The sequence below is a fragment of the Tyto alba genome, unplaced genomic scaffold (genome assembly GCF_018691265.1).
Source record: "Tyto alba isolate M040663 unplaced genomic scaffold, T.alba_DEE_v4.0 Super-Scaffold_2, whole genome shotgun sequence".
Classification (NCBI taxonomy): domain Eukaryota; kingdom Metazoa; phylum Chordata; class Aves; order Strigiformes; family Tytonidae; genus Tyto; species Tyto alba.
In genome coordinates this window covers 60508243-60524869 of record NW_024881282.1, presented here as the reverse complement: position 1 = coordinate 60524869, position 16627 = coordinate 60508243, and the positions used below count along the sequence as shown (strand labels likewise).

The 16627-nt window shown below is 36.1% G+C and overlaps 1 protein-coding gene across 4 annotated transcripts in view; it reads left to right on the top strand.

The window, feature by feature from the left end:
- Positions 1-16627, top strand: part of DOCK4 (dedicator of cytokinesis 4) — a 264136-nt gene that overhangs the window by 200886 nt on the left and 46623 nt on the right. For all 4 annotated transcript variants that reach the window (XM_042792612.1, XM_042792610.1, XM_042792611.1 and 1 more), the window contains exons 27-31: positions 3731-3825; positions 11293-11368; positions 12952-13052; positions 13718-13776; positions 15905-16053. In XM_042792612.1, coding sequence (XP_042648546.1) covers positions 3731-3825; positions 11293-11368; positions 12952-13052; positions 13718-13776; positions 15905-16053 — 480 coding nt within the window. The remainder of the gene's footprint in view (positions 1-3730; positions 3826-11292; positions 11369-12951; positions 13053-13717; positions 13777-15904; positions 16054-16627) is intronic.

Below are 16627 nucleotides of genomic sequence, written 5' to 3'. Positions count from 1 at the left end.
TCATGTACAGGACTTTGCACTTGACCTTGTTGAACTTCATGACATTCACATGGGCCCACCTCTCAAGCCTGTCAAGGTCCCTCTCAATGACATCCCTTCCCTCCAGCATGTTGACTGCACCACACAGCTTGGTGTCGTCCTCAGACTTGCTGAGGGTGTACTCAATGCCACTGTCTGTGTCTCAACAAAGTTGTTAAACAGCACTGGTCCAAACACCAACCTCTGAGGAATGCCACACACCACTGCTCTCCAATTGGGCATTGAGCCATTGACCACAGCTCCTTAAGTGTGACAATCCAGCCAATTCCTTATCCACAGAGTGGTCCATCTGTCAAATCCATGTGTCTCCAATTTAGAGACAAGGATGTCATGTGGGACAGTGTCAAATGCTTTGCACAAGGCCAGGTAGATGGCATCTGTTCCTCTTCCCTTATCCACCAACACTGTAATCCTATCGTAGAAGGCCACTAAATTTGTCAGTCACAGTTTGCCTCCAGTGAAGCTATATTGACTGTCACCAGTCTCCTCCTTATTTTCCATGTGCCCTAGCATATTCTCCAGGAGGATCCACTCCATGATCTTGCCAGACACAAAGGTGAGACTGACTGGCCTGTAGTTCCCTGTTTCTTTTTTTCCATTTTCAAAAGTGGGGGTTAGGTGTCCCTTTTTCCAATCAGGAGGAATTTCACTGAACTGCCGTGACTTCTCAAATATGATGGATAGTGTATGAGCCACTTCATCTGCCAGTTCCCTCAGGATCCATGGATGAATCTCATCAGGTCCCAAAATATGAAAGAAATTCCAAGGCAGTTTTTGATTAGATGAACAGGTGTTTTTCTGTCTTTCAGAAGGCCATGCTTTTCACTTAATCACAGTTTGATAATTTCATCAGGAAAATATTGCTGCTAGAGGAAACTGAACTATGGTACTGTGATATTATTTAAGTGGTATAAGATAGTACTAGAACTTACGTACACTAGGTAAGACTATTAAGAGCTGGTAGTTAGAGTATGTAAAAGGCCAAAATTACTCCCTTGCTGTTTCTTAAGTTAGGAGGCATATGAGACATTAATTATATCTGTACTCAACCAACCAAATGTTAGTTCACTTACACTGCCGGCAAAAATGTTTTTTAAATGTTAAAATCTGTTACTAAATCATTATGATGTGTTCAGCAGAGTAGATACAACTACGAAAGACAATAGTTTAGCGCAAAGGAGACAGTTCAAAATATAGTTACAAAATCGATCTTCCATGAATGGTACTTTATCGTAATGTCTTGTGACATTTGGATCATGAAACAAAAATGAACAATTGTAACGTGCAAAATGCCAGTCATTGTAGTGCTGATCAGAACATTTTATGGAATTGCTACATGGAGGTGGGTCCCTTGGGAGTGAACACCAGCACTGAGTATCGATGAGCAGCACTGACACATCAAGGATACCAGCACAGTAATGACAAAATATCAGACTAGTCAACTGGCATTTTACGCTTTGGTTATTTTCATGCTTATGATGGATTCTTAGGGAAACGTATTACCAAAAATACAAAAAGTGAATCATGAAAAATAAAAGTTAGCTACAGATTAATTCTGTTAATAGAAGCTTAATAGTTGTGTCATGAAAATCTTACAACTGACTAGTTTTTCTAAAGTTTTTTTATGAGTTGTTTTGTCAGTTGTATTTCAGCTTTGAATTATTCTGCATTTTGTTTATATTTTTTTAACATGTACAGTAACAAAGAGATCTTCAGTCTTATTTGGGCTTTTTAAATCCACATTTTGTACCTAGTATCACTTGTCACTAAATTGATGACACAATTTTCTATTTTTCTCTGTTAAAACCTGAAATAATTAGCCTGGTGTTAATGATTCAAAATTTAATGCCAGTGTAAAGATTTGCTTTTTTTTTTTTTTTTTTTTTAAGTTTGCTTGGGATAAAAGATGTATTCTGTTTTAAGCCTAGTTACCCGAAGAAATGAAGTATATATGATCTTCCTCTGTCAATCTTTTCTCAATGAGTTTTGAACAAGCTGATACATTTCAGCAGGCTTTGGCAGTGGCTCCTGGGTCTCAAAGGCATTACGTTCACACCTCACACAGACCTTGGGTTTTAAGTCCTTAAACCATTGCTTGGTTTCCCAACAGCAGCCATTTGGTCTTTTCAGTTCAGCAGCCAGTCAGTCAGCTCCCTAACAGCAAGAACATGATTGTGTCTGGACAACAGATGGGATGAAAATGGGATATGGGAGTATTTGGGACATTACTGTGAGGTGACATATAGCGGCAGTGCCGTGTTGTTGGGATTATGTCACAGATCTGCAGAATTTACAGCACGGGGAAGGGAGGTAACCCCTAAAGGGAAAAAGGAGCAGGCAGAAGTGTTGAAACGTAACTACAAGTTGCAAAGCTATAGGAAAGCTTTCTGGAATAAATGTGTTGCTCATAGAACTACTTGTTTATCTGTAAATCTGGTGACCTGCATTCAAACATTATGTTATCTGCAATGAGTATCGTTTATACTCTTTAATACAGAGAATTTTTTGGCATCTTGCTCAAAAAACAGGTTGTCTCTTTTATGTAATCTTCTTGGGTGGGTGGGTACAGGGATCTCAGCTGCCTTTCCCAGCGCCTGCATTCGTCCCCCTTTACAGTGATTCTCTAATGAAAGACATCTGTTGTGCAATGCCCATCATCTACACTTTGGTAAATGCACTTGAGAATATATTTTGGTGTTCAAAATTATTTGGTATCCTTTGGTTGTATTTTCATCTCATCTGTGTTTCGGGCTAACTCTCTACAAATGATGTGGGAAGAATCAATACAAAACACTGCAAGGTCACGTACCACACTGATTCTGTTAGGTGTGTTATACCACATGCCTCACACTCTTCATGATGTCAAAAGCTCTGTTTTGCTCACCAAAAAATACTGGCAAGACTATACACAATCAAGATGGGCCATTAGAAATATCCTTGTTGGTAGTTTTATTTGTTAAAAAAGAAAATCTGGAAAAACATGTGCTGAGAATAGTTTAATTTAGTTAGATATCAGTGAGTTACATGACATAGGAGGGAGATGATAATGCTAAAAGCTCTTAAGCACTGCTTTCTGCATTCAAAGAAGCTCACATGTGTTCACTATTTTTTTAGAATCAGCAAATGAAGCAGAATGATTAAGTGACCTCCATACAGACAGACAGCTGTGATACACAGTTCAGGGGCCTGGGCATCAATACTGAATTCACTGGTTGTTGCAAACCCAATGATCAAATTGTCCTTACACTCTCTCTCTTTCCCACCAAATAATGCCACTTTTAGAATAAATCTTGAAAGTGATGAAAACCTGGCATGATTAAGGAGATATTCAGAACTCTGTAGTGTTTGTAAAGCGCTTTTTTGATTTGCAAATTGTTCTCAGGATCGCATTTGGGGAAGTGTATGGGTGGAAACCACATGCATCTTTGACATTTCCCTTATGCATTACTGTCAATCAAATGGCACATTAAATTATTTTCCTTCTTTTAAGAAAAATGAATTAAATCACAATTTGAAGCTTTCTTGTGGAATCAAAAAAATTTTAAAAATATTCAGAGGTTTATCTATGTTGAAAATAAATGCTCTTCTAGTTCTATAATGATTTTTTTTTGTGTCTGATGAAAATATTCTTAAAACTCACCACTCTCTTTAAAGCAGTAAAGGCATATGACTGCTTCTTTTCTTTCCAAAGGATTTCCTGCTGCAGATTTTCACTGTATTTCGGATACTAATACGGCCAGAGATGTTTCCGAAAGACTGGACAGTGATGCGTTTGGTTGCAAACAAGTAAGGCATTTTTAGTGTTAACAAAAAATATGGGTAGTATGTGAAAATCATGGTATAAATAAATAAAGCTATATGATGTATGTAATAAAAATGCAAAATATCTGTTATAATGCTGACTGCAGTTTTTCATTTTTTAATTTAAGATTTAAAATCTCTGGACTTATTTTACATGACGATTTCATAATATAATCTGTACCTCTTTCTCTTCTGAATTACAGTAAGCACATATAACTGGAAACTCAGAAACACTTTTACAGAATGAAGATGCTAAGCATCAACAGCTTTGTTTTCCAAGTAGCAAATGACAAGTCTCAACAGAACTTCATTTCAAATCTGTTTGTTGAAATGCTGAGTTGGTAAAGATCTGTGTGCTCTCAAGAAGAAATTATCTGCTGTAATATCATTAATGATGTTTTTGCATGTTTGTTAATTTAGTGCTTGTCAGAAAAATCACAGAAATCTCAAATCAGGAAATGAGGCACAGCACAGGCAACAGAAACGTAGGGCTCTAAGCATTGCCTAGCGATACTTTGAAATGTAGCCTGCCTTTGATCTATTATGTCTCTGCTCAAGCCTTATTTTTAGAAAAACAGGTTCCCAGCATTTCTGAGAAGTCAGTACAACAGGTCTGAAACTATTGAATTTTTTTTCACCTGTATCACCAGCTATCCTTTTTTGTAGGCTTAGCTTTGGATCAGATAAGCCAGCTGAACAGTCAACACAATTATGCAAACACCAATGTTGGCAGAGGAGGAGGGGTTGTGTTGGACAGAGTTTGGAATACAGAATTTAGGATTGACTTAAACTTTCATGGTACATATTGCAATGCCTGATGGAAGTTGGTTTTCAGTCTGCATTGTGCCTGCTGGCTTCAAGGAGAATTTAAATTCATGGTGCTGTACAGACTACTAGTAACAATTTTATTGTTACAATTAAATTTGGCAAAACTTGTGTTCATTATGTGTGTATATATATATATATATTTGTTAAGTATGTGTGTGGATATGCAAGCATCATAGCATTTGTTCAAAATTTGTCATGACTTGAAAAAAACAACACTATTTGCTCCTTTTTATTACCCCACTTAGTGTTGCTAATCTTGCCAAATTTGAATTCCAGCAAAAAAAAAAATGTTAATAATCAAAGAATGGATATTATCTCTTGTTTCTGTGTATGATAATGAAGAAGATACAGCTGATACCAGCCTATAACTGGTAATCATGCTTAAGAAATAAATTGAGAAACACAAGAAAGGTGAAAAAAACATAGGAACTTTTAGAGTAAACATAATCTAAAAAACCTGTTACATATTCCATAAACATCTGGCTTGGCAGATGGCTTTGCAACAGCTGACATGTACAAAACTAAGATTTAGGAACGACCTTGGCATGTGTTTCTTGGGCTGGTGGTGTTCAGATATGCTAAAGATGATGATACAAAGTTCTGCAAAAGGAATATTTACTTGTACCAATATTTTAGTTAGCATCACACATCTTTTATTAATCCATGTCATGTTGTTTCTGACCATCTAGGAGGTGATTCTATGTCCAGTTCTATCAGTCAAAGAAGATAGACAGAAGTTAACTGCTGGTGGGAAACGGCCGTGAGAATCAGATCAGCTAACGGAAGCCGTAACACACAATTGCTTAAGCATTACTGCCAGCAAATGGGATATAAACACATCTTTACCAATTCAGCATTCAACATTTGCTAGGCATTCATTTCTTTGTGGAGGAAATGCTGGTTTGCTATGAAACAGGGGGTTGGCCAGGTGTACTTAAAAGTACGGTGTGAACTGAAGACTTGTTGTTCCTACATTATATATCTATGGCTTAGTTTCTGTTCCTTTTTGAGGCTGCAGGAGAGAAAATCCACTTCTGTTCTCTCCTCAGCTGCAGAGCACTGATTTTTCCAGAGCTGTTTCTGATTGGGAGCTCCTTCCTTTAACTTGCATCCCCCACTGCCATTGCAGTGTCTGCCTTCCTTCAGCTTCCTTGAGATGTTCAAAAGCACAGAGCCACAGAGTAGTAGCTTTGCTAGAATTGTCCCAGTGCAAAATCTTTAAGTGCAAAGGGAAGAGCCTAGAGGCAGGATGAGCACTTAGGGCCCTGCCTGCACCACAGACAGAAGCGGTGTGGAGCCCTTCTTCCAGAGCTTCACTTGATGAGCCAAAACACTTCCAGTGATCTAAGACTCTTCATCATTGACGGCAAAATTTCTTGAACTCCTTGCTCCATTCATGTCTAAAAGGAAAAGCTAGAAGGTCTAGCCCATCTTTTTAAGAGCATAATCGAGTAATCCATTAACAGCGTGGATCTTTTCTAACTCCTGTTTCCCGTGAATAAAATGACTGTCATGTTTCCTGGGTGGCATGGTCGCCTTCTCGCCTGTCTGGGCTTCAGCCCGAGGAATGGTAGCTAATCTGAGAGCAGTGTGTGTCCTGGGAGCTTCACCCAATACTGCAGTCACATCACCAGCAGCACTGTCTTTTCTCTCCCCGCTCCCTAGAGTGATATCAAAATTCAAACTGTCTGGTATTCACAGGAAAAGAGATTTAGCCTTTCTGAGCCTAGGGAAGAAATGAGCAAGCATATAATCAAGTAATAAGCTTTTCCAGGGCGGGGAGTGGAATATTTATTTTTTTCTCTTATTTATAGATGCACAACTTCAATTACTAGAAAGATTTTTAGGTCTTAAAATGCCATAATTATTTAGATATAAAATATTTATATATAAAAATATTGCTGCCCCCTGGCTTCTAGATTTTTTTCTTTCTTGATGCAGTGTTTTCAGTAATTATCTGATTATCTGATACTTGGCCACTGTCTGGGATAAAAAAAAACAAGAAGATACTGTGAGCTCAAGAAGGCAAATCTGCAATTATCCAGAAATTAAGATATTTCACAATGACACATGCTTGATCTATAATTCTGAATGTCTGGATGCCCAATATGAAAAAGTATTAATGGCTAGCATTATAAAACTACCAAGTGGCTTCCAAAATTTGAGAAATAAAGTAACATTTTAAGAGACAGACTTAGCACTAAAGCAGAGAAATAGATCTTTTTTGAATTGTGTTCTGTGATGGAAGAACATGCAAAAAAATCCTTAATGTTTATTAGCTTCTAGAAGTCAAGCAATGAGACAGAAATTAACTCTGTTTAAAACTGCATAACCATGTAATATCTGTAGTGAGCCAATCAGCATACATTCAGCAAAGAATATAATTATTTATGGTTATCTAATATTTCTAACATGGATGTTACTACTGAGTGACAAATATGTTTTGATATATACTATGGAAAATACAGTTTAAATTTCTTTCATTGTAGTGATAGACTTCCTTGATACATCAGCTAGGTAGTGAGGTAGCTTCCTGGTCCTCTAAGCAAAACTTCTATTTGTAACTGCAAATGAACACCACTTAATATAGGAAGATGTCTGAATCAGTTGCCTAGCGCCAGAGAGAAGTCCAAAATTCCGTAATAAAATATGCCACATTGAAATTGAAACTTCTGGATAACACCTTCATAACGTCTCTCTCAACTGGAAATCACTGCATAATGGTCACTTGATCAAGTTTCCCTAAGGTTAGGAATCAAATCACTTACCTAATGCTTTAATTGACTGTCATCATTTGAATGCATTTAACACTCAGCTGAACTCCAGGTATGCCATATTTCATTAAGAATTGAGGGGGCTGTTTGAGAGAAAAGTGAGTTTCTATTACTTGCTGAGCAAAGGTTCAATATTTATAGCATACTATGCCTGTGTATTATTGAACAGTGAACAAATTATCCACTGATCTCAGTATGCAAGAAGCTTTAATTTTAAAGATGTCTATATGATTAACTATGTATATCTTTTCATCATTTTGTTGAATGGTAGAGATGCTAGATCATCCAATTCTCAATTTGAATTTTATAAGCATACAGAATAGATGTATGAATATTATTATTTTTTAGTAAAATAATTCATCTGTAATGTAAGATTTACTATAGTGTGTTGCTTATACTAAAGTGCCAAATGTACCTACTGACAATTGGTCCTAGGGACTTTAAACAGAGAATCCATTCAATTATCTAAATCAGAAATGACTGGAAGAAATTATTATCTTTTTTTTTAAAAAGTAACTCAAAAGGAATACACGGTAAAGGAAGACAACGGGTTAGCATTAGTTTCATCATTATAGCTGCTTTGAAGAATCCTGCTAGCTCCCATAGTGTGGGAGTCTGAGACTCCTACAATGAACAAAAATTCTTGCTTTTATGTAATACACAGTGCTGCTAACAACATTCTTGCTTTTATGTAATATAAAATGTTGCTAACAACTGAAGCTTACATTCAGTTTGTCACAAAAAGTATATCTATGCATAGGTATGCATTTGTAAGGCTATATACATATAACAATAGATATATACACATATAGGTGACTACGTTTATTTATTTGTGAAATATGAAAGTTTTTTGCTGTTCAGACACATCTGTGCTCAGGAAGGTTTCACTCTGAAATAGCAAAGGTGAAATGAGAAGTAAATGTTACATATTGTCCCATATCAGGATGAAAGAAGAAAGCTTTCATTTTCTACCATTGGCTGCCCAGGCAAAAGCCAGGTTGCCAGAGCATAGTCCAGGCAGCAGACCAGTTGTTGAACTTTTGGGGGTGAGCTTTGGATTTTTCAAACAGGTTATTGCAGACAAGTTTGCTGTGAAAATTTGATGGAAAAGCCACTCTGTCAGTAATGGCTTGACTGGACTGTGGGTTGGCATTCTGTGTATGAGCCCAGAACAATTTAGTTCCTAAAAGCAGAGGTTTTTCTCCTGTAAAACAGTCAGTGGTTCTGAGCGAATTTGTGGCAGGTGGTAAGAGGAAGAAAAGCAAGTCTTGTCACAAACTCAGTGTTTTCTAGTTTGATACTCATATGGATTTGAAATAAATGTTGTTGTTGTTTTGAAATTGTTGGCTGGGAAGCAACTTGGAATGTGAGTATTGTACTGGATCAGGCAGCTGTCCATCTGTCCTCTGGCTGCTGTCTCTGCTCTGTGCATTTTTGTGGGTTTTTTTTCTGTTGTTTTTTTTGTTTGTTTGTTTGTTTAGTTGGTTGGTTGGTTTTTGCTTTTTTTGTTGTTGTTGTTTTTGTTTGGTTTTGTTTTGTTTTTTTCTAATATAAAACTTAGATTATTTGTAGGAAAAGAGGAAAAAGAACCTCCAACCTTACCCGTGTTTTCCGTCCTAACTGATTTTGGTTTGTTGTAGACTCAGAATAACAGACTGTGGGTCAAAAACAGTGGCTTCATCTTTATATGTTTAGTCTGATGTTTTGAGGTTTTTTTATCTACAGCATACACACACTCACTCTACAGACCCACATTTTATCAAGTAATCCATATCATATTGTTGACTAACCAAATAAATTAAACGTGAGCTGTGTTGCCTATAGCAAGAAATACCTGCACTGCAATTATTCTCTTATCTCATAAAAATTCTGGAAAAAATAATGTAAAAATTTCATTTAAGATTTCTACTCTAATCACCTTCTCATAAGAATCGAATCAGAACTTTCTCTTCATCTACTGTGGAAGGAATATGAAAAGAAAGAAATTGTCTCATTCGTAAATAGAACTATTTAATGTGAACTTGGCAATATGGTTGCAGTTCCTGAGATCTTCTGGATTTTTTTCTTGCCTACAGTTTTTCAGGAATTTATTAGTTTGGACTTAGGTTGAAATTTTACATAGCAATACTTCTGATGAACTGACCTTTTCTATCAGAACATCTTCATGAAATATGCAAACTATTTCCATTTTGTGAAACATATGGGCTGTAAATTAAATCATGCACAATAACAAGAGTGACAGGACTCTTTTACCCATGCCTTGGTTCTTAGCTTTGCTTATATTATAGTTTGTTAACGTTTCACTTTGTCTTCCATGCTGCACCAGGGAGTGCTGTACACACACTAACTCCCCGTTGGTGGAAAAGTGGGGTAAACTATACAGATGAGTGCTAAACACGGAACATTATTTTGATAGAAAAGCTACAATATAATTGTTGAGAAAATAATATGTATTAAAATTACATTTGGGCAATGGAACTAGGAACGAATGAAACTTGAGACTCAAGCAGTGTTCTAAAAACAGTCTCAGACTTGGCTGTTACAGGTGTTCAGACACAACAAACCAGAAAGTAAAGTTTGCCAGGGACACTAATTTTAAAAGTAAAGAAGTGGAAGCAAACACTCAAACTAGTAATAAGTTAAATGATACATAGCTGTTTTGTATTTATAAACTTGAAATCTGTCAAAAGTGCCAGAAGAAAAATATAATTTATCTCCTAGGTGGGTTGGTTAATGTATAATTCTTCAGTGTTGTGAAGATGAAAAACATTATACCCTTAAAATATATATACTGCTGTTAATATATTTAATAAAACATTTTGTCTTGAATGCATTGCAAAAGTAGTAAAAAAATTAAGTCCGAAGTATGGAAGGAGAAACAAGTTTTAGCATTGTAACAGCATACAGGTCAAGAACCATGTTCAAAGGAGTACTAGATATATTAATAGTAGACAGATGATAATTAAATGATCTGTGTAGATACAATGTTTTTCTCAGAAGGTCTTTAATCAGTTGATGTAAAATACATGAGTGTAGCAGCAAAAAGATCATTCTATGTTTGTCTTTTTTTCTCCCCCATAAGCATCCACTACTGACTACTTGAAAAAATAATTTAATGGTTTATATGGATTTTTGGTTTCTGCAGATTAGCAAACTTGGTTGCCACAATGAACAAGGCTGTCATTGATCTCTGGTGACAGCCACTGTGGAAGGATTTTGGTCATATATATTTATCTAAAACAGATTAATATAATTCAGGCAGGTGACAATGGAGGGCAATGTATGACTATTTGCAGCGTACAGAATAAAGATATTTAGAAGCAGATCTTTCTTGCAGAGCTCATGCAGTTTTACATTTATCTGTTGTCATTAAAAATACTCTTTGTCCATAGGGCTGTCAATGTTGTATATTGGTAATTACTTGATATTTTATATTTATAATCTCTACATGCATATTTTCAGTACCAAGAAAGCTGAAAGCAAATTTCCCAACTATATATATATTAGTGCTAGTAGGACAAAGTATGTATTAAATCTGATATCAGCATTATTTTCAGAACAAAATTTATGGTTTGTCTTTTTGATCAATTATATTCTTCTATACAGAACATATGTTTTCAGCACACATTCTTACATCACACTTGTTTTAATTTTTTTTTTCTTAATGTGCATGTTTTCTGTCAATAGTTGCTGTTAGTAGTCAGATATTTGTATACGTTTAAAATGTAGTATTTAATGCCACCATACATACTACATCTAATTCTTCACTGGAAATTTATCTGGCTCTGAGTATTAAATATGAATTTCCACTTAATGAAAACTACTGTCTTTTTCATTCTTTTTTTCCCAGTGTGATCATTACCACAGTCTTGTACCTTTCGGATGCCCTTCGTAAAAACTTCTTAAATGAAAACTTTGACTACAAGGTAGAGTAAATGTGTCTAACATAAGATAGATGTAATAACTGCTACATCATCCTGCGGTTTGGTTGTTTGTTATTAAAGTTAGCTCCAGCTAGAACATATACTAAATCAGCAATTTCAAGTGCTCAGAGATTAATTTTTTTATTAAATACAGGACTGTCTTAAAAATCAGGAGTGCTGTGGGGTTTTTTAATTTCTTCTTATTTTTCATATTTTTATTTCAACCTCTGTACTGGACTACTTATTCAAGATTTTTGCATAGCAGTTTTTTTGAATTACAGAAACTAATTTTATTATTTTTCTGTTATTTTGAAGTTATCACAGAAAGGAAAATTATTCCAATTTTTAATTGATGCCAATTTATCAAAAATATGGGTTTGCATTTCTGTAATTTCTCTCAAGATCAATTAACATGCTGCATAATTAAAATTAGATAATTATGACACTGCATGGTGAATGTAGTTAAAGATGTTAGTGAGTACCTCGTATAGTGAGATATAGCACTTATGATAAACTGTGAATTACAGAATGATGCTTTTAGGATTCAGTTGAGAAGACCTGGGAATGTGTCTGAAAAGACCCATTCCCATGGAAACCTGAATGAATATTCTGCCCAACCAAGAGACATTAATGCAATTGCTTCATCATAAAAAGTGCAGAATTTTCTTCCTAGAGAAGACAGCAAGTTCCTCTTGATTTCCAGCAGAGTTGTGGATGCTTCTCTGAAAATCCAGACTCCTGCTGGAGAGATTGGCAGGAATGTGGATTTACCTACTTGTCATAACTGAACATGAGGAAGCTATCCTTTATGAAGTTCCACAAGTTCAGAGGCTAAAACTAATAAAAGCATTGCCTGTAGACAAGGCTTTTATGTTCCTTAAACTTGCTTAGCAATGTTATTACTATTCTGCAGAACTGCAGTGTCTGGAATAGGGCTCCCCCTACACATCTTTCTTCCTCCTGCCATGAAGCATCTATAATTGAGTTATAGTAGTTAATATTTTAATGTATTTTAAATATATCTTTAACTCTTCTCAATAGAAGATTCAACATCTGATTCATAAAGCATGTGCATGAAATGTGTATATTTGCAATGTGTTAACAAAACCTGGCCTCAGTTTTGTCCAGTGAAGCCGGCAGCAAGTGAGTCTTGCAAATAATAATATAAAATAGGACAGGCCAGAGAATGACAATTCTGTTGTGTGATAGCTTTTGAGATGTCAGAATTTTTTGGTTTTGGACTTAAAGACTATTTTGTTGTCTTCTATTTAAGTGTACCAAAAAAATGTTCCCAAATTTAGAAGGTAAGATTTTCTGACTTAGAGGGATGAACAAAAAATTATCTGCAACTCAGAAACCTTTACATTTAAGAGATGTAGAATATGTAAAATAGATGTATTTCTGCTGAACATTTTGGGGTTGGTGAAAAGTATATTGGATGCAAAGAAGTTTAGTCAAAAACGGTTTGAGTAATTTATTAGCTGAGACTGAAACAAGTAATGTGATTTGAAAATTTGCATCTTGAGTGGTCATAAAATGGTGGTACTGAAAAAATGAAATAACCAAATGCCATATGCTTATTGTAGATATGGGACTCCTACTTTTTTCTTGCTGTCATTTTTATAAACCAGTTATGTCTGCAACTGGAAATGTTCACACCTTCCAAGAAGAAAAAGGTTTTAGAAAAGTAAGTACTGCTGTCAGCTTCTAGAAAACTGTAATATATCAAACACTTCTCAGATGCAAGACATGCGAGGTTGCAAAAAGCCCTACCAGAAAGAGAACAGTAACAGTATTTCCACTGTCTGGAATGAGAGTTGGTTCTGGCCCTTTGTATAGGTCTTCAGAGCTGATCGCAGCCTTTGTAGAAGTGCTCAAATCAGTTCAGATATTGGGAGCAAAATACCCATGTTGTAGCAGTGCCAACACTTATTTCTAGTTCATCCATAAGTTGATTCATACTGGTTCAGGTGTTTCTGCCAGGCTCTGCACTGTTGTCTCTAAGAATTAATTTATTTCTTTAAGCTAGAGCAAAGCTATTTGTTCTCCAAGAGAGAACTACAGCACATTACTGCAAAAAATAGCTTTTGCTTCACATCTGTTTCACTGATGTATAGCATTTAGAATGAACTGATAGTTTTGACAATATTGCAAATAAACCTGGGTTTAGGAATCTGGTTTCAGCTGGGTACAAGGGAAAGAGCAAAAGCTTGGAAGAAATCATCACTTTGAAAGTAGTTTTTTATGATTATAAATGAGACATTTCATTTAACAATGTCACAGAAGGGCATATGAACTTGATTTTCGTAAATGATCTTTCACTGGTGTGCTTTATTTTTTAATACATTGTAGGTATGGTGACATGCGGGTAACAATGGGATGTGAAATCTTCAGCATGTGGCAAAATTTAGGTAAGTAATTAAACACATCATCAGTAACTCATAAAATAAATACAATTATTATTTCTTCACCTATAAAATACACTTGCCAGTCATAGAGGAGTTATTGAAAATTAAGTTCACATGAAGTCTTGATTCACATTTAGGAAAACCCCAGTCATCTGTAGTTGCCTTCTCTATAGCTAAACTCAGCTTTCTAATCCTTGATACTGTATATGACCTATCCCTATTTCTTCAAAGAGAACTGAAAGAATGCCATCAGAGAAAATTAGAGAAGAAAGTAGTGCTCTTTAAGGGCAGAGTTATTATGCCTGGAAATACGTTTACAATTTTAGTTCTGTTGTCAAACAGTTTAAGGAACAGACATATATCTTAATTCTGAAGCTCTCCTGAGATGCTGGATTTGCATCAAATCTTCCCCTAAGTCCTAGCTGCACTAAAATACAAAGGCATAAACAAATCAGTGATTGATGCATAAATGACATGTTGGACAACACAAGAAAAATGTATGCTTGGATATAAACTTAGGAACATTTTTATATTTATAAGCAATAACTGCAAACTGTTTGAAAGTATGCGCATTGGAGAAATGCAATTAAACATCATTTGGGAGGAAATTCAAAACTGTGTAGAAGATTTGGACACTATGTAATCTTTACATTTCAATTATTAAATAGTTCACTTCATTAAAGGGCTCATTAAAGATATGAAGACCTTTGGTGGTTACTGAGATATTGTCATCTCAATTCTATAAATCTTTTCCCCAGAAAGATATGTAGTAAAAACCTGGTCTTTCTGATCAGCCTGTACTAGGAAGAGAAATGTTTAAAATAAGAAATATTTGCTTATTAATATCTTGTTAAGATTTGTTGTGTAGCATATTTTAATTGTTTACAGTGTTTAGTATTGCTTACTCACTCTAAGGCATCCCTCTAAATTACGTGGATACATGATGGGCTTTTCTAAACTGGTTTATCAAAGATCCATTCCTGGGTCTCATCTCCTTCCTGCATGCTAGGATAAGACCTTAGTGTGCATCATCTTTCCACTGACATTTTTTTCTGCTGAATGGAAACCCAGTGTGCAGGCAAGGAGGGAATCATGATGCTTTTCAATAGGGTTGAGTGTTGTGGGGTAAAATATGGACTTCATCTGCTAATGTGTCCAATTAAATATGGTAGTCAGGATATAATTGGTGTTATGCTAGTCAGCATTTTGCAGTTCTCATCACAGAACTACACAGTCATCATATGCCTTGATCCTTGTACAGTAGCCTTGCTTTTATATGGATATACATCCCAGAATGTTTCCAGCAAGGGAAATTCTGGTTTTCTGTAGCAGAAACACAGATACCAAACAGAGCAGCAAGCAGGGGTGACTGCCCACTGCAATACCCAGAGGGAGGCTGGACATAAATCAATTCCCATCTTGGAAAGTCAGTGCATCGTCATTCATAATCCTCCTATTCTGTATATCACAAGCCTTACCTGTGGAAAACTGAAACTAAATGGTCAATCTTTACTGTATGCCATTTCTAGCTTTCCTGACAAGCACTTGGTTTTCTGCTAAGTAGAATATGGTGACTTAATGGAAGATGTTGTAGCACTAATTCTAAAGCAAGTTGTTTTGAGAATAGCTGAGTCACATCTTCCCGTTCCTGCAGTCAAAACATGTACTTCCATTTCTGTACTCACAATACTAAAGATAGGTAAAAATCAAAATACTTACCCCTTTTTGATGAGTACAGAATGTCAGACAGTTAACCATTTTGTAAACACAAGAATGTGGAGCCTAGAAACCAAACTATTCTTGTGAAAATAGGTGAAATGCCCAGTGAGTGCTTAGTCTGTCTTTGATGTCCTTCTGGAAAACTGACTTGGGATACAGATAACCCACTGTCACTTCTGAACTCAGTATTGCATAATAAAATCTGATAAATTTTTTTGGCTTTATATTCATATATTGTCTTCAGCTTTTCAGATTTTGGGCTTAAGAAATAGCCCATGCTGTGATGGACATGAGATAAAAAAATCTGCGCATATTTAGAGTGCTATTTTTCAATTCTTCATAATAGTTGGATTGCTTGATAGCTCACAGGACACCCAATTCACATTCAAGTTCACATTAATTTTCATTTTAGGGGAACACAAGCTTCACTTTATTCCAGCATTGATTGGCCCCTTCTTGGAAGTGACCTTGATACCCCAGCCAGACCTGAGGAATGTAATGATTCCCATTTTCCATGACATGATGGACTGGGAGCAAAGGCGAAGTGGCAACTTTAAACAGGTACTGTGTGTGAAGCTGTTTATAAAACAGGACTGACATTCAAGCACTTCAGAGAGTGCTGGTCCTAACCATTGGTGGTTCAGGGTGGAGAAGGTAGCCACAACATTATACCTGTTGGAGAAGGGATTACCAGGGTTTTTCCCTTTTTCATTCTCTGGAGGAGTAGTGAGATTCTCCAATTAATGCTATCATGTTAGCAATGTAAGATGAGAGCCTGCCATCCATGGCCAGCCAAAGTGAAGAACAAAACTTGAGTTTGCATCAACAAGGCTGATTTTGTTGTGATTTTTCATCTCTGCTTTACAGCAGTACAGGCTACTGGTTAAAGAGGTTTCAACTAGCTTCCCTTCCAGTTAGTATGAAAAAAGATCGGATGATCCTTCTGAGGAATGCTCTTCTCTAAGGATCCAAGTATACTTGCTGCTCAAACACCTTCTTAACGGGCTAGGAAGGAACGACCAAGTATGCCATCTGCTCCCGCAGCTCCCACTTGGTTCTTTCAGACTGCCTCAAACTATTTCTCAATGCCCTCCTTCCTGCTGCTTCAAATGAAGGAAAGCAGAAGTATTTGAAT